The sequence below is a fragment of the Magnolia sinica genome, chromosome 4 (genome assembly GCF_029962835.1).
Source record: "Magnolia sinica isolate HGM2019 chromosome 4, MsV1, whole genome shotgun sequence".
NCBI classification, from domain to species: Eukaryota; Viridiplantae; Streptophyta; class Magnoliopsida; order Magnoliales; family Magnoliaceae; genus Magnolia; species Magnolia sinica.
In genome coordinates, this window is record NC_080576.1 from 105957311 (window position 1) to 105976240 (window position 18930).

At 41.6% G+C, this 18930-nt stretch overlaps 1 protein-coding gene across 1 annotated transcript; it reads right to left on the reverse strand.

Moving 5' to 3' along the window:
- Nucleotides 1-574: 574 nt before the first annotated feature.
- On the reverse strand, nt 575-16840 carry LOC131243660 (uncharacterized). Its single transcript, XM_058243156.1, has 6 exons — nt 16617-16840; nt 11403-11613; nt 9095-9437; nt 5541-7226; nt 4922-5076; nt 575-980 (listed from the first exon to the last, which is right to left on the reverse strand). The coding sequence occupies exons 1-5, from the start codon at nt 16706-16708 to the stop codon at nt 4937-4939; spliced, it is 2472 nt and encodes an 823-aa protein (XP_058099139.1). The 5' UTR covers nt 16709-16840; the 3' UTR covers nt 575-980; nt 4922-4936.
- Between the last annotated feature and the right edge of the window lie 2090 nt (nt 16841-18930).

Consider the following 18930-nt stretch of genomic DNA (forward strand, 5'->3'; position numbering starts at 1 on the left):
ATTGGCTAGGAACCATGTACGTTTGTTTGGAGAGTCGCTGCCATGAAGAACGAACAAGGGTCTAGCCATGCAAACTTTTGCATGCGATCGTGAATTTGGAGAGGGCCATGTCCATGCTCAACGGACATGCACAAACAACCGTACACGTGACTCGATCTAAAGAGAACGTGTGGAAAACATCTCCCACCTTACCTAAAATTAGACCTGATTCGTGGGCCCCACCGGAGGTAGGTTATAATTTCAAAATTAGATTGATCGGTTGATATCAAAGGGCCTCCTTAGTTTGTTGAATTCAGTGTTGGCTCACTAGTGAGGATTGCTTGCCAACTTAGAAATGCCGATGGGATTGATAAATCAAAGAGATTTGAGCTTCGTGGCGCATTTACCACACTTGTGAAAATTCTGGGCTGTGCATCAGGTGGGCCCTGTTTTTTTTTTTTTTTTTTTTAGGTTGAAAACACACCCTTCCTCATGCAAAACCATTGAGCTAGGGGGCTTGAATCTAAGCTGGTCCATGCGTCACCCCTTTTCTTTTCCAACCATACATTTCCATCACATAGCTGTGGCCCATAGATGTTTCAAGTGTTCATCGTAGATAGAGGTGGTTTTGAAATGCGGGGCCCCATGATAGATGGGGTACATGCCCCCAGGTTCATACTCATCACAAGCTTAATATTTTTCGAGGCTCTAAATTACAAGGCTTTCATGGGACTTAATCTATTTCTACTGATTTGGAAGGCAGCTGGAAGGAAATCTTGTGGTGCTTTCCCAGCCTCCTTCCATTGTTTTCTCATTAAAACATTGCCAGGCCGCTACCTCTGTTCTGTTCTCAGATTGCCAAGCTGCCATTGTCCATCGTGGAGAGGAATCCTATGCAACGATCAAAGGCCGACCATCATTTGCTCTCTCCAGTCCAGCTCTAGTTCTCAGGGAATGCTCTCTGATTTCCAGCTGGGTCCGAGACAAGCAGATTTTGGTGTCTGTAGAAGAAAATCATAACATAAGTGGTTTAGTTAGTACCACATGCACACCTCTCCCTTTCACACCTTGAGCAGCGGTGCATCAGGTGGCCCCTGCCATACAGATGGCTAATAGGCAAAAAAGAAAAAAAAAGAAAAAAAAAAAAGAAGGAGAGGTTCAATATAGTTGAATGAAGACAGTTAAATATTATTTTTTTCAACTGTCCATCTTTTTATATAGGGGTGGCCACCTGATAAGCTGACCAGCCTAGTTTTGCATATGCTCCCTCTTCACGGTTGGGGTTCACCTGATGCACCGTACAGATGTTCCATCACACTACCTGGATTGGCAATGTAAAAAATCTCTATGCTCTTTCAGCAAGAATGCTCACCTGCAACCAGTTGCAGGCTAGCATAACCTACAACCCATTGTGCGCTTTGGGTGTGTACGACATTGTACGCATGCACAAGGTGGGCCCCCATGAAAAAATCCAGGGCACAAAAATCAGTTGTCCCATCATCCAGTGGGTCATGTGCACACAGAATCAGATTGTCAGCAGGTTTTTTATTTAACATCCATAGTTCTACAGCCTGGAGGCTCACCTGATATTTGTATCAGACTACAACCGATTGTAGACAACCATTAATCCCACAAAGGAGCAATATTTACCGTCTTAATCCCCCAATAGCTCTAACCAACATCAAACTACACAGGCATCTTTCAGAAAGCTTGCAACCAAATAACTGTTATCTATAACCAGTCTCAAACATAGTACAAACACCTGAAAAATCCACTCAACTCGGTATTTAATTTCGGGGCAATAGAAAACAATTTAAATGTTTAAGGAGCTTTGCTAAGTACTCGTGTGAAATAAAGCTCATGTAAATGCCACACGTGACAGCATGGCACAATAGGTCCAAAATCCAATCCATCCGCCAGAAAGGAACCATTGCATTGATGGCCCAGGCAAAGAATCAGGTTGATCCAGTCAGGCAGGCCACTGTTTGCAAAACATATGAATGGCTCTGAAAAACTTGTCTGCAGTTTGCTAACCCATCCACCTGTTTCCAATATCGAGGCCCATATGCTGTGTGGAACAGATCTACTTTTTGGGAAAACAAGTAGAAGGTAGGACCAACATGATGGATGGATCGCATCTCTCACCTATGTGCCTGCACGTGTGGCATGTACACGAGCTTTACTTCACATGAGTGTGCACTTAGCAAAGCTCATGTTTCAAGAGCATAAAACAAAACTCAGCAAACTGCATGCTGGCAGACGATCCAGGCTCTCTTCATGGAGATCATTATTTGAAGCAATCTATCAGTGCATGAAGTCTCAGTGAGAGTCTTGCTGGTGGCAAGGATCTTAGACATTCAGCTTGCAAAATCATCGAGTTGACTCACCCAGCTTTAGAACCACATCTCTCAACAACTTTTACTGTCTATTCTACATGCATGTCGGGTATCGATGAAAATATATGCAGAGACTGAAATAAAAGTGCAACAATCTGTTTCCAAGGTGTATGATGGGCTTTTGGGCACGTCCTAGTGGACCATCTCCATTGATTACAAAGGAATGCCAATTTTCCCATTTTACTATCAAATTAACGCTACAGTGATTTGCCATATTATTCTGTCCCAGTGGATGAAGACAGCTGGTGCAACATAAATCTTTCTGGGGCACACCATGATGTGTGTGACTTGATACCAAATCAGGTGCATCCAAAACTCAAGTGGGCCACACCATAGGGAAAAGTGGGGATAGGATGCAGAACATTGAAACATTTGTGGGACACCATAGTTTTTGGACTAGGAAGATATTTGGGTTTTTCCCTTCATATGGATGTGCTCACCTTATGAATGGGTTGGATGTCATGTAAACATCAGCAGACCCCAGGAATATGTCAATCAAGGTGTCTCCATTCCCACGTTTGCCTATGATGTGGTCCACTTCAATTTCATCCCATGATTTTCAGGGTCGCATCCAAAAATTAGCTGGCGCAAGTGATGGACGGATTACATGTCACATATATGTCATGGCGTTACCCAGAGATTTATGTTACCTGTGGCTACATGTCAAAATAAGACAGAGAATCACCCTCAAGCGAGAATCCCCCTACCATTATTTTTCCTACAAATGCTTCCCCATGCAATACTACACATTTGTTGCTTCTTCTGAAGGGACAAGTCGGGATCCCCTATCCATGACTGACTGATACATGAATCGCAGTTTCTTACCCCACTTGTCTTAGAGGACCCAAATGCAAGACAGATCAGTTTAAGCTGGAAATGTAGAACCAAATTCAATTTGGATGGACTCACAGATGGGGCCCTGAACTAGCATAATGCAGCTGCACCCGGTTACACTCAATCACACACCGTCAGACTCCCACCACACATCCACACATGATAGCTAGAACATGGGACAAAAAGGTACAATGATCCATTGAGACAGTGGATAAGAGTCCCCAATATGACTGGAAGAACAAAGGGGCCACTCTAGGAATCTGATGGTAGCTAAGCGACATGGGCATGTTCTTAAACTATTATAAATGGATGTAAGATCCAGCACTCCCCGAAGCCTAAGCAACCACACTGCCAGAATCGACTTCCACCATTAACTAGCCGTCCATTTCCAACACTGTTATGATAGTAAACAACTTAGCTCTATTTAAGGATCCCTGTACTGGCTGGCATTGAAAAGGATAACTTGATAGAACCAAACTCTTACCTCTTAATGCGCTTCTAATTCTATTCTTGGATGCCCTACGATCACCCCAACTAGAATGTTTCCTTTTCTTACTCAAGAAATGGAAGTTTACGTCCTCCAATGTAAGAGCAATGCTAGAGATTGCTTACCCTCTCCAGCAGTTGGAAATGGACATGGGCACATTCTTAAACTATTATAAATGGATGTAAGATCCCGCACTCCCCAAAGCCTAAGCAACCACATTGCCAGAATCGACTTCCACCATTAACTACCCATCCATTTCCAACACTGTTATGATAGTCAACAACTCAGCTCTATTTGAGGATCCCTGTACTGGCTGGCATTGAAAAGGATAACTTGATACAACCAGACTCTTACCTCTTAATGCGCTTCTATTCTTGGATGCCCTATGATCACCCAACTAGAATGTTTCCTTTTCTTACTCTAGAAATGAAAGTTTACGTCCTCCTATGTAAGAGCAATGCTAGAGATTGCTTACCCTCTCCAGCAGTTCCACTCTACATGTGGCAATTCTCTTGGGTGATTGCCGCCATTTGACCTGGTGGGCCACCACATCCACAGGCCATAGCTCAAAAACTACATTATTGAACAATCTTAGGACCCATTTGGACGACCCTCTAAATGGGTGTTTGAGGCATGAACCTCCTTTCGAGCCAAACCAGCTTTTTTAATGCACTTTGCAAGCCCCTGTTTCACCATCCACATGATGAAATAGGTGCTAAAATGCTGACATGACAAAAACCAATCAAATCGGTTTTCGCTGAGTTGACTGAAGTAGGCTTGAAACCCCGTGCCGTGGAAACCCCCTTTCTCACATGAGCACCTAAGTGGGCCCTTAGCTGTTTCATCAAGGGCATGGAATCAAAGGTTTTAGAGAAGTTGAGGGAAAAAAATATTAAAAAGAAGAGCAATGGTCTACACTCAATCTGCGTGTTTGGATAGCTAGGATTGTTAATCACCAAAGTCTTGGGCTCCAGCACCCTGCGCATGAGGTGGCCTGTCAGAGCAATGGCTCAAATCACACTTGGGTACTACCACATGTATAACAAGGGTCCTATAGATGGGAAAGCAACCATCTCTAGCAATAGTAAACTTGGACTGCATTCCCCCCAAAAAAAAAAGGAAAAAAAGAAGAAGAAAAAAGAATCTAAGCCTTCTTATCCAACCTATAGCAAAAGGGGAAAAAGGAATTGCACTTGCATCTATGGACATAGGCTGCAGTTCTTACCAACTACGATAGCCGTCAACAGGGCAGTAAACCCTTCTTTTGCGCCCGTGTTCGTGGGGAGAAACTGTTCTTGTTAGCCACCTGCAACTGGGGCTTCTTGGAGATGGCTTTCCGCTTCTCCACTTCAAAACCTTCACCATCTCCTGAAGTTTCACCTGCCATACCATTATTGTAAATATTTGTGAAACCAAAGACTAAGGCTTTGTTTGGACAGGAATTTTGGAAATGTTCTTCTCGGGGAAAACATGGGACCTGTGGCTGCCACAGCAGCTTCTCTATGTTGTTCTGTGGGACTTCTCATAAAAAATGGACAGTGGAAAAATAGCAAGATTTTTGTTTCCCAATTTTGTAAGTTTGCGGGAAATGTCCCAAAAACAACAGATAAAAGCTGATGTGGCAGCCATGGGACCATGGGTTCCTTTTCTTTTCTTTTTTTAAATTTTGTTGAGCTGCATTTTTTTTTTTTTCCTGCTGTAAGAGCTTCAGCTGGGACAATGGGTTCCTTGATAACAATATTTCCTGGAATCCCATCCAAACAGGGCCTAAAGCATTGATTGTACTCCAACCATCTTGAAAGGAAAAGGAAAGAGAACCATAATATTTCTTTCCTATCAATCACCTTCAATGTTGTTGATTAAAGTACTTGACACCTTTTTCATTTCCTGTCTTTGTTGGGATGAGTTTTCCGTAGACTCAACAGCTGAGTGGGATTTCTTCTTGGTCTCCTTATTCATGCACATGAAAACATCTACAGAGACATCAGCTCCTTCATCTCGTGATCTTTTTCTCTTTTCCTGTTGTTCCTCAGATTTGGTAGTTGAACTTCCCATTTCTCTCTGAATTGCTGAACGAGTAAACCTTTTAGCGATGGCAGGACTATTCAATTCCCGATCATTAGTTGAGGATTGTATTTCTACTTCTGCAGATGAATTCACCATTTCCTTTTGATATGCAGAACGAGTTGACCTTGTTGGGTTGGTGGGGCCGTTCGAGTTTCTATCCTCAACTGACTCTACCTCAATTGAATCATCTAATTGTTCTCTTTCTTTCTGAATAGCAGAACGGGTTAACCCTTTCTTCATATCATCAGTCGAGGACTCTGGCTGTTGCCCTTCAGTTGAATTTCCTGTCTTTTCACGAATTGTCGAACGAGTTAACCTTGTCGTGGTGGTAGATCTATTCAACTCCCTATATTCAATTGAAGACACTGACTCTACACCATTGATTGAATTTCTCATTTCCTTACGAACTGCCGAATGAGTCAGCCTGGTTATGTTATGGTTATCCGACCTCTCGTCTATAGTTGAGGAATCTACGTTGACTTCATTCGTTGACATTTCCATTTCTTTCTGAACTGCTGAACGAGTTAACCTTGTTGCGACGGTGTGACTATTTGATTTCCTATCTCTATTTGAGGAGCCAACTTTGACTTCATTGATTGGATTTTCCATTCCTTTATGAATTGCCGAACGAGTTAACCTTCTTGTGATGGCATTGATTTTCAACTTCCCATCTTTAGTTGAAGACTCTATGATGTCTTCATCAGTCGAATTTCCTGTTTCTTTCTGAACCGAAGTATCAGTTAACCCAATTTTGATCGTATGGCTGTTTGACTTCCCTTCTTTAGTTGAAAACTCCTGCTTGACTTCATCATTTGAATTTCCCCTTTTTTTCTCAACTGCCGAACGGGTTAATCTTTTTGGGGTGGTGGGCTTTTTCGACGGGTCATCTTTAGTTGGGGACACTACCTTGACTTCATTGATTGAATTCCCCGTTTCTTTCTGAACTGCCGAACGAGTTTGTCTTGTTGCAATGGTACCACCATTCAATTTCCTTCCCTTGGTGGCGGGGCCATTCAAACTCCCGTCTTCCAAGATTTTCAGCTCAGCTGTTGGGTTTTCTTGCATGGATAGAGCTTCTAGAGATCCTTCCATCAACTGATTCTTCTTTGAAGCACCCCTTCTGCTTGAGACTGGTGATTTTTCATGTATAGTATCCAAAGATATATCATCATCCATAATTTGGATGGGATCTGGAAGAACCGGAAATTGCGGTATTACTGACTTCTGTGGTAATTCATGCACTAATGAAGCAAGAGCTGCACGAGCAGCAAGCGGGCTAAGATGAGACTTCTCAAAATTCACCTCTGGCACGGGCTGACTGAGAGGTGGGGGAAACTTGTGTTCTGTTTCAAGTTGGAGTTTCCGTTGGCTCCTAGTCGACCTTCTGGAATTGCTCTGGTTGTAGGGAGAGTGGTTATGCAAATAGCTTACCGCTTTGCTCCCCTTTGGTCCAGCAAGATCAACTGTGTGCAGAAATCAGTTCCATATAAATATCTTTATGACAACATTGTAAATAATACGAAGTTGGCAGGTGCATCAGGGAGTCCAATAGTTATTAAAACAGGTGTGTAGATGATGCTTGATCGAAAAATGGCATTCTTTGGTTCGTCCAAGCAGCGGTCACTATGTCCACACGTACCTCTACATGTGTCCATACATGCCAAATATGTTGGAACTCTGAACAGCTCATCATGTGGGCCCCATCATTTAGATGACCTGGTAGAAAAATCAGGCTGGTCCACTCACCAGGCATCCCCTACTATTTCCATTTCAGATGATCCTAGCCATCCCATGAAGATGTACTAGCAAATAGCAGGTCCCAAATTTTAGTGAGGGTCCAACCAGATGGTTAGGATCATATGGGGAGATGGAGATCTTTGGGATATTCCCCTTATAACAGGCACCATCTGAACAATTTGGATCACCAAAAGGTGGGCTCCACATGTATAGATTACTAGGCCGAGAAAATGCTTAATCGAGCATCTGGGTCACACTATGAAGCTCTAGGAGAGGATGGTCAAACAAAGATTAAGGAAAGGAGCAAGGGATGAAAATAACTGATCATCTTTTAAGTCACACACTGAAGCTTTGGGACAGGATGGAGGAACAAAGATTTAAGGCAAGAAACAGTGACATCATGAAAAGGAGAGCAATAACCATTTTTCTACTTGTACATTTTTTCTTTGAATGGACTGTTTTCTACACAGGATTTTTTATCTCTATTTCTACCTGGACTATTTTTCTACTTGGACACTTGATAGGAAGGTGTATAGAGAAGCAGTAGAATCAACACCTGGTTTTTATAGATATGGACAAGGCATACAATAGAGTACCAAATGATGTCATGATGTGGGTGATGAGGAAGAAAGGGGTCCAGGAGGCTACAGTAGCTGAATGAGGGTGCCATTACATAAGTTAAAATGCAGTGAGGCTAATGAGTTCGTGGTAACAGGTCTTCCTTAGGGGCTGACATTAAGCCCTTCGTAACAGGATGAGGTCCTTGGTTTATGTTGTTTTGCAGGTGGTTGTGGTGTAAGCCCATGAGATTGGAAAGGAGGGCAAATGCTAAACTGGAGGTTTTTAGGAAGGTGCTATAATCTAGAGGCTGATAAACTAGCAAGACGGAGACAGTACTGTGAATGCAACTTTAGTAAGAACAATTTTAGGGCAAGGCTTGGGTTAAGATTGATGGTCACGAGATCCCATAGCAATGTGTTTTGTTACCTTCACTATATGCCTATGAAACTCAAGGAAAATGTTTATGAGACAGCTATGTGCGTGGCTATGCTGTATTGGACAGTGTTGGGTGGTAAGAAAGTAGTTTGAGCAGAAATTGAGTGTTGCAGAGATGAAGATGTTGATAAGGATATGCAGGGAGACTAGGAAGGATATGATTAAGTATGGGTTAATTGAGGCAGCCTATGAATAATCCCACTAGCAGATAAATGGAGAGCAGATTGAGATGGTTCGGTCATGTGCAATGAAGACTAGACTAGAGACAGGACTGGTGGGGAGAGGAACAATGGTTCGGTTACTTGAAGAGCATGGATAGTGGATGAGAGGAAGACCTAAAAGCACTTGGATGGAGGAGGTGAGAAGGGATTGAAGGCTTGTTCACTTGCCAAGGTAGGACCTTAAATAGGATTGATTGGTGAAACAGGACCAATAAAGCTGATGATGATGAAATGCTTGAGTTGAACATTCTAGATCTCCCCTAAATAAGATTATGACATGTAATTATGTAGCATTGCAATCTTCTTCTTCTTTTTTTGAAAGATAGTATTGCAATCAATGTTACACACATTCCTTTTGAAAATGACGTGATACTTACCCCCTTTAACACCTGCTAGAAACTCTTCTGAGTATGCCTTATCCAACGCATCAGCTAATTTGCTAATCTCTTCTATTTGATTGTCCAACAAACTTTCAAGGTCGAGTTCATAATTGGTGTCCTCAAGAGGAGTAACACAGGAAGGCGTATCTGAATTTTTTGAAGGATTCACAGAGTTCAAGAACATGCCAACCGTGGGATGGCTGCAGATGTCATCTCTTGCCAGTTTCAGAATTGAGGTAGATGGAACCTTCATGGTTTGTCCTTTGAGCTCAGAGTGAAGCCATTTGATTTCAAAACTACATCTGCAGTGGACTTTATTAGAGTGACGTACCCTCCATGCCTGCAGTGATACAGAAATATGAGATAGGGGATTCACGGCTTTGCATAACAGAACTTTTTTTTAATGGATCGGCACATCACAGAGAAAGATGGTGAAGACATATGAGAACTACAACACTGATACATCACCCTAGAAGGTGAGAACAAGCGAAGAGATTCATATGGGCAAATCATTAATTACTACATCAAATCATCATTCGAGAACTTACAAAAGAAAATTACCATTAAAAAAAAGTCTTTTTAGGGAACATCCCTGGTTGATGGATGCACTATTTTCTTGAAATTCAGGATGAATGCGGTGTCATGGGCCATCTCCATCTGTTTTTCAAAATTGTTCTCTTGAGTGTCCCAATTCCTTTCGGGGTTCCTGGGTTGTTGACTCTTCATCATCACTCTGTTTTTCTGCCTTTTGTTAATAAAATTTATCTCACAAAAGAGTACATCCGTGTACAAATAGCACAAGTAGATAAGGTGGGAACTTCTTGTCTTGTGCATACTTCTAAGAGCAAGTAGTAAGCTCTTTAATCAATAACGTGGAGGTTTAGTCTTTCTCACATTTGAGGGTCAGTTGTCCCTGGCTAATCCATGAAGAGCCCAAATGACCACATATTCAGATGCGCCAAACTGTCAGTTCAGTGACCCATACTATGTTGGGTGATTGCACAATATCACACAGATCAGACAATCCCAACTGCCTGAGTTTTCCCCATTGAAATAGATAGCATCAGCCAACCTTGTTTTTAACCATCTGTTTGAAGGCCATTAATTGGATGAATAAGATTGTCCAACCAATGTGATGTTATGCAGTTGACCCTCTGCTACAGGACAGATGTCAAGATCGCTGACCCTTACATTTTCTGATCCGAATCACATAGTCCAGTTTGCAGGTCATTTGTGATCTAGATCGCTACTTTAAGCAACCCAAAGTTATGTTCTTATGCTATGGTATTTGAATATTATATAACACTTCTTTGTTTTTATTGTATGCATCACTTCAATATGAAGTCCATTATTTTGCCGATAAAAAGTATGTGTATTATTATTTTTTGAAGAGTATGGGTATTATTATCTTCATTATTTCATATATAAAGCTTCCCTAACTGACCAAGAGACTGACCACTTTTGATACCTTGGGTCAATAATTCATGAGACTGGAGAGATTGAGAAGTATGTTACCCATAGAATTCAAGCTGGGTGGAGGAAATGGAGATGTGCCTCGGGAGTTTTATGTGATCATCATGTACAATGTACCACTTGAACTGAAAGGGCAATTTTTATAGGATATCTACAAGACTAGCCATGCTTTATGGGATAGAATGTTGAGCAGTTACGGAACAGTATGTTCATAGAAGAGTGTAGCTGATATGATGTTGGGATGGATGAGTGGCAAGATGAGGAAGGATGGAATTAGAAATGAATGTATTTGAGGAAGCTTAGGAGTAGCACCAACAGGTAATAAGAGGCAAAGTAGACTTAGATGGTTTGGTCACGTACAATGGAGATCAAGAACTGTGCCTTTTAGGACGATTGAGTTGGCACAGGTTGGAGGCTCTAAAAAGGCAAGGGGAAGGCCCAAAAGGACGTGGATGGAGGTAATAAGAAAAAACGTGATGACCTATGGTCTAGTTGAACGTACGGCCCTTGATAGCGTAGAATGGCAAAACATGATTCATGTAGTAAACCCCAAGTAATTGGTATAGGCTTAGCAGATAATTTTTTATTTTTTATTTTTTTGAAGGATTAAAAGAAAAACTATGAGCACCCCCAGATTTTGAAATCTGTGAACGCCCCCGCGCAAGCAGTGCTCTCACTTCCTCAACTGTCTTGCTTTGACGGTGTAGTTGGAGTATAGTATTGACTCGGATTAAAAATATGTTTGACTTTTCTCCAGCTCATAACCCACAGTTAATTTTCTCTTACAAGAAACAGCAGAGAAGGTTAAAACACAAACTTCATACAAGCATACCTTCTCCACCTCAGCATCAAAGAACATGCTCCTAAATTGTGTCTTGTGCATGGCAAGAACATGATCTTCTTCTTTGATATGTAAGCAATCCCCGTTCTGTAGAGGAATAGAACGCACACGCAGACGTGCAAGAGCTTCTGCCTCAGTGGATATAATATCTTCTGAGTCACAGTTCCCAAAGTCCAAGACAAGACCACTTGAATCACCTGAACTGTGTATGAAGAATTCAAGTATTATTTGCACAGTAAAGGACAGCACAATTTCACGGAGGCTAGTTGCAAGTGCCCATCCATACAGGTGCTCAGGGCCCACAATCAAATGATGCCTAGCCCAAAATTTTGGCTGGTCCATGCATGTGCATTGAATATGGATGGTTGGTATCACTTTTCAACCATCCAGTTTTCTGTACACTTCTGGCCACCTGAAGATTGGACTCCCCTGACTTTTGGGCTATGATGTATTTAATGTGGGGCCCACCTGATGAAAGGCCAGGATCCAGCATACACATGCCATGTTGGCATGCATCACGAGCTTGCAAGTAGCATTCCTTGCATTATGCCATTTGCTTTTTGCCAGATAAGCAAGGATCAAAACTTGAAACCTCATGGTCTGAACAATAAGAACCATCAAATTGAGCAACAGTATCAATATATTGCAAATTACTACCTCAAGGGAGCTAAGATCTCTTAAAACAACGAGCTTTGCTAAGCCAACATGTGTGCAGAATACAGGTCATGTCAACGCCACATATGTGACCGCGTGGCACATGGATTAGAGTGCCAATCCATCCATCAGGTTCATCTAAACTTGTGGATGCTTTCCCAAAAAATAAAAATCTGGTTGAGTCAGCAGGTGGGGACCGAAATTGGAAACAGGTGGACGATTTTCAAAACTTCAGTCAAGTTTTCACAGGTATACATTTGTTTTGCAAACTGCAGCCCACCTGACCAGTGGATCAACCTGATTCTTGGGCTTGGGCATCAATAGTGTGCCTTTCTGATGGATGGATTGGATCTTGAAACAACGCCATGCTGGCACATGTTTCACATGTACATGAGATGTTAAACGCATATGGGCGTAGGAAAACTCTCAAATAATAATCCCGAAAAATCAAATTACCGCACCAAGAAGGCCATATCTCTTCAACTAATAGCTGTCTAGAATATTATCAGATTTGATACAAGCATTTTAGGTGGTTTACAACTGTGAACTAACTGGAGCTACAAAGCTACACATCCTGCACTCTGGCATTCCTTCGCCTCTTCAAAAAGTCTAACGAAGCAAATCGGGCAATACAAAACTAAGTGTACAGCTCATCAAATTAATCTTTATCCATGCAACTCTAATAATGGAAAGAAAACAACAAAGTTCTCCAAGATTTGGCTGTTTCCAAAGCATACAAGACTCCCCACCAGCATGACTGAAATCTTGGTTCCATTTTCCATGCCAACCCAAGCACCAAACGCGTTAAGTATAAAATGGAAGCACCAACAACTGCAATTTTGCAGCATACCCTAGTGCACTAAACTATTGATAGAGCTGCATGCCCTATACACACAAGTGATTGGATGTTAAACACTAATAATTAGATTTTTCATTATATGAACGGAAAAAAAAAAAAGAAAGAAAAAAGGAAGGCAAATCTCTCTCTCTCTCTCTCTCTCTCTCTCAAGATAATGCAATTTATTAAAAGCCACAAAGCCAGCAAAGAGCAAAAACAAAGAAAGAAGAGGAAATTACAACGGCATCCACCCCCCCTGATAGAGCGGCATGCCCTATGATTTTTCATTTTGTTATATGAACGGGAAAAAATTGGAAAAAAAAAAAATTTAATGGAAAGCAACATCTCTCTCTCGAAACATAATGCAATTTATTAAAAGCCACAAAGCCAACAATGAGCAACAAAAAAGAAAGAAGAGGAAATTACAACGGCACCAACAACTGCAATTTTGCAGCATACCCTAGTGCACTAAACTATTGATAGAGTTGCATGCCCTATACACACATGTGATTGGATGTTAAACACTAATAATTAGATTTTTCATTTTTTTATATGAACGGGAAAAAATTGGAAAAAAAAAATGGAAAGCAACATCTCTCTCTCTCTCTCTCTCTCTCTCTCTCTCTCTCTCTCTCTCTCTCTCTCTAATGCAATTTATTAAAAGCCACAAAGACAGCAAAGAGCAACAAAAAAGAAAGAGGAGGAAATTACAACGGCACCTCCCCCCCCCCCCCTCTGGTGCGCTAAACTATTGATCAAGTTGCATGCCCTATACACACATGTGATTGGATGTTAAACACTAATAATTAGATTTTTCATTTTGTTATGTGAACGGGAAAAAATCGGAAAAAAAGGAAAGAAAAGGAAAGCAACATCTCTCTTGAAAGATAATACAATTTATTAAAAGCCACAAAGCCAGCAAAGAGCAACAAAAAAGCACAAAAACAAAAAAGAAAGAAGAGGAAATTACAACGGCACCTCCCACCCCTCCCCCACACAATATATATATATATATATATATATATATATATATATATATATATATATATATATATATATATATATATATATATATAGCGCAAGACCGCAAGAAGAGCTAACTTCCACCAAGAACGACTCCTTCCAATTTTAACCTCATGCCAAGACCGAAAAAGGCCTTCGATGGAGCAAGGCATCACCCAAGACATCTTGAAGGAGGAAAAATTTTCATCTCAAAACTCAGAAACAAAAGGACAATGGATAAACAAATGGTTCACAAATTCCTCATCTCTTAGACAAAGGATACAAACATTTGGAAGGACCATGGCCCTCTTGCGGAGATTGTCAACGGTGAGGATACGGTTCCTCCCCGTAAGCCAAGCAAAAGCCGCCACCTTAGGAGGAGCGCCATATGACCAAACTAGGCCCATATGGGAGCAAGTAAGAGATTTCCCAATCTGCGCCACAAGTCTAAAGAAAGACTTCATCAAGAACAACCACGACTTATCTTTCAACCATACTAGAGAGTCACCGTATCTTGACATAGGGGAAAAGCCCTGCAAACGGGGGAGAAGCAGCACCAAGTCATTGAACTCGAAATCAGACAAGTTACGACGACAGGGAGGTATCCAACTACCCCATTACCTTCCACTGAAAATAACCTGCCGCAAAGATATCAAAAACTAGGCAAAGGCAAGCCAAAGACGGAAAAGATACTCGAAGCGGGGAATCCCAACACCAAGGGTCCTCCCTGCACCAGCATCACCCAAGATAACAACATCATTTACTAAAGTGAATGACGCACAATAATAGCATTCTAGGATGCATACACGTTTCCAAGAAAAACTCAAATGGAGAGAGAGAGAGAGAGAGAGAGAGAGAGAGAGAGACGTTACGAGTAGAGACAAGATGGTGCTACTCTCCTTAAATAATCAAACTCATAAGAATATTACCATTAGAGAGGATTTTTAACCCTAAGATTTTGCAAGGTAGACTTTCTTGAGGAATTGGAAAGGGGCTACACTAGGATTTCAAATCCAGGAGATTTCAATTCCTCCTGGATTTGAAATCCCCCGATTTCCAAGATGCCAAACACAATACCTTGGCCTAGACTTGGATTCCAATTCCAAACGACCCACAACACTTTCATCATTTCGCATATTACAATAACATCAAGTTTTGAGTCTTTCCACTTGCTTTCATTTACATTGATTGTTTTTCAACCTTACCATTCAAAATATGTAACTTCCACTCTCGACCCAATTAATTTATGGTTGGATGGTATCTCGATTCCTCTCCTTCTCCACATTTCTTTCATTCTTGGCTGAGAAGTTTCTCTTTAAACCCTTGGGACCGTAACATTCCACCATGCTCGGTTATCCAGGTAGCCCTCTTCATTGCGTGGCGGCTTGGCAGCTGCGCTCTGGTTATCCAGGTAACCCTCTTCATTCCATGGCGGTTTTCACTCTAGTCCAAGTTGCCCTTTCCAAAGGTCGCCCCTTCCATGACTCTGAACACAGGACGTGGTGTAGGCTTTGATACCAATTGTTAAGAACCTGACCACTACGCCAAAAGCCTCAGGACTGATGGAACGTGCAAAGTTAGGCTCTTTAAACCCTTGGGATCGTAACAGACTACCAGGTCTGACATTCTATTTGATGCAATAATCACCAAATAGGTAGTATATGATGGTTAGGCCACGAGAATTCCTCATTCAGACAATGTAAATTCGCTCATAACTCAAGAATCATCAAACAGGTAGAGCATATTATACTCCGTCAGGAGAAACAGGATCTTTCAACAAGTCTGACATTCTACTTGATGTAATAATTATCAAACAGGTGGCATGCGAAGATCGGGTTGACAGAATTCCTCAGTCAAACATTGCACATTCTTTCATAATTCAATAATCATCAAACAGGTGGAATATGATGCTTGATCAAGAGAAATTGCACCTTTCCGTTCGATCTAGCTGCAGTCCAGCTGGGCCCCTCAGCAACCTAAGCCATTGAGCACATGGACCCCATTACAGGATATGCCAGACCAGCCCTAGTATCTTCCCAATCAGATGATCCTAGCCATTAGTGTGACAACCACAATTCAAACCAACGATCCACAATTAACACAGACCCTTCCCAATGACTAAGATCATCCAACGGGTTGGGACTTTCAATGAGCCTCCAATCCATTTTGAGGCCCACCAAATCAACGATCGCCACCACAATGTGGGCCCCACATGCACAATCTGCTGAGCCAAGAGAAAGTTCTCCATCATCGATCCACGCTCACCGTGTAGGGTGGGACTTTCAAAGTGACACCCACGTATTTTAAGGCCCACCAAATGAGAGATCCCCACCAGAATGTGGGCCCCACATGCACAATCAACAAAGCTCAAACAAAGCTCCATCACCGATCCACCCCATTCCAACGATCGCGATCATCCGATGGCGTGGAACTTTCAACGCTCCTCCCATCCATTGTAAGGCCCACCAAATGAACGATCCCCACCAGAAGTTGCACCCCACATGCACAATCTGCTGACCCGACCCAAATCTCCACCCTCCAGAACCAAAATAAACCGACGGGTAACAGAGAAACCCACAAAAATACAAAAAAAAAAAAAAAAAAAAAAAAAACTCCATCATCTCATCCATTCAAATATGAGAAGAAGAAAAAAAAAAAAATTTTAAAAGAAATATATACAAAAAAAAAAAATGGTGGGAAGTGGGGCCCACCTCAAAGAGACATGGCATGGATGCCATGAATGGTCATCTTTCTTCATGGCTTCCAGCTCCATCAGATCTTCTCCACCTGAAGCTGCTGCCATGATACTCTGAGAAGAACCAGCAGCTGCTGCTGCTGCTCTAGCTTTCTTTCTCCAACCAGGGAGCTCGAGGGGATTTACACCGAGCCTGTGTGTAAAGTCCGGGGACGCGTTTGGATTCTGCACAAGAGAGGCTTGCGAGTATGTTTTTTTTTTTTTTTTCATACGGACTCCAGTTGTTATTTGATACTCTGGCGGAGTGTGATACTTCATAGGCATCCACACAGAAACTGCATACGTGGAATCTATGTACCTCAGTTTAAAATTATATTTTTTTAGAAGATCTACTTTCATAATAGACGGGAATTTCTTTGTTGAGTTTGAACCGTTGAAATTTGTTTGCTTTAACGGTATATCATTTATGTCCACATTAACCAGTTAGGATCATAATTTAAACAGAAATTATGATTTATTAACCGTGAATATGTAGTGGGCCCCACTGTTGAGACGATTATTTTGGGGTAAATATGTGCCATGTGGACAATTTCTTTGTGCATGTGTATGCAGTAGCGCGACACTACCGAGTATTAAAGGTTTCCTCGCGCGACCGCACTCTCCCCTAGCCCTGGCCCCCTCTCTGTTTTTGCCCGTGGCAGTAGGAGCGTCCTTTCACGTCACAGAACGACGGCTCGTAAAAAGAAAAGAGAAATGGTCGAGTGCACCTTCGTAATTGCAATCGCCTCGTACGTGTAGAAACGCATACGTGCGTTATATCACATCCGTTCATCATGTGGACCTCGATCTATATATACCATATCTGAAATTTCAAGCAGATTCTACAATTAGGATGGCTACATAAGGATAAGACAAGAGAGAAGTTGATCAATGGTCCAGTTTCGATGTGCAAGAACTGCCCAGCAGATATATTGCACTCTGCGTCGTTTTTTGAGACACGGAATCTACACATTGGGGGTTGCCTGATGAGCGGTCACGATATCAAACACGTGTGTCTTGTGTCAGGTGAGTACGCTTGGTAAAAGAAAGAATTGCGTGTGACAAAGATGGATCTGAGAAAGAAAAATTACCTCCTAGTAAAGATTTACCTTCGAAAACAACATTTATTACCTTGCAAAAATAATTGGATACAACATGCGATTTTTTGTTGTTTGGATAGAATTTAGCCTTTATATTCTGTTCCTTCTCAAATGATTTAAAATGTATCTAACTTTAGAGGGTGGAAAGATAATAATAGTTGGTATGAAAATGCATTTGGTAAATGTAAATTCTATACTATCTTTGGAATCCTGGAAAGGAGATATAACAGGATTTTTGGTGGAATCTGAAATCCTATACATTGGTGGGCATACACTGATGCTAACATTTTATTTCAATTGTCCATCCATATCCAATTTTTACGCATGACACTGGACTTGCATGTGCATTAGCTGACCAAAATTAGTTAATGAAATGTGGCCTATTAATTTCAAATATATATCCACCAAATGCTAGTTTCACTTAATGAAGTGTTTTTTCTCAATAAATAATTTGATCCCAAATGTGGAATTAGATAGTCAAAATTTTATGATATTTTCAAACACATAATTATTATATAATGACGGTGTTAATTTCACCTAATGCAATGAAAGGGTTCAAATACTAAATTTGTCACTTTTTTAAAAAAACATCTCTCATCCATGAGAAGCATAAATAATTTGGGTCCCTTAAAAAAATGAAAATAAGAAAACTCAAATATTTATCATCCTACGGTAATTTGAGACGGAGGTTTTGTTATTTGTAAATTCGAACCGAGCTGCATCGAGGTTAACTCTAGTATCAATGAACAAGGCCTCGAACTAATTAGCGTCCGAGGTAAGGTGAACGTCTGACCCAGTAGCTCATGTAGAACTACAGTGCCGACCCAAGACCCGGAAGGAGTTATTGCACATCTTATGAGCCGGATCACGGAGCAACAACAGCACGTCCGACTCGATTATGTCGACTCAAAATGCAGGAAAGCATCACCTACCCATCCAGTGTTCATCCGAGTCGAGCCAATAATCCGCTTATCCATGGGCTCGGGTCGACGAGTAAGATCCGAACCATGAGGTCGGCTTAGATGGGAACCTGATCAGCAATAGCATTAACGCACACCCCCAGTAACGCTCGACTGAGTAAAGCTCATAACACGATCTCTAGATAACCATCGACAACTGTGCACGCGTAGCCCTCACATAGTGGCGATGACCGTGCCGAGATTATCAAACACGTTCAGGGCGACCCTCAGG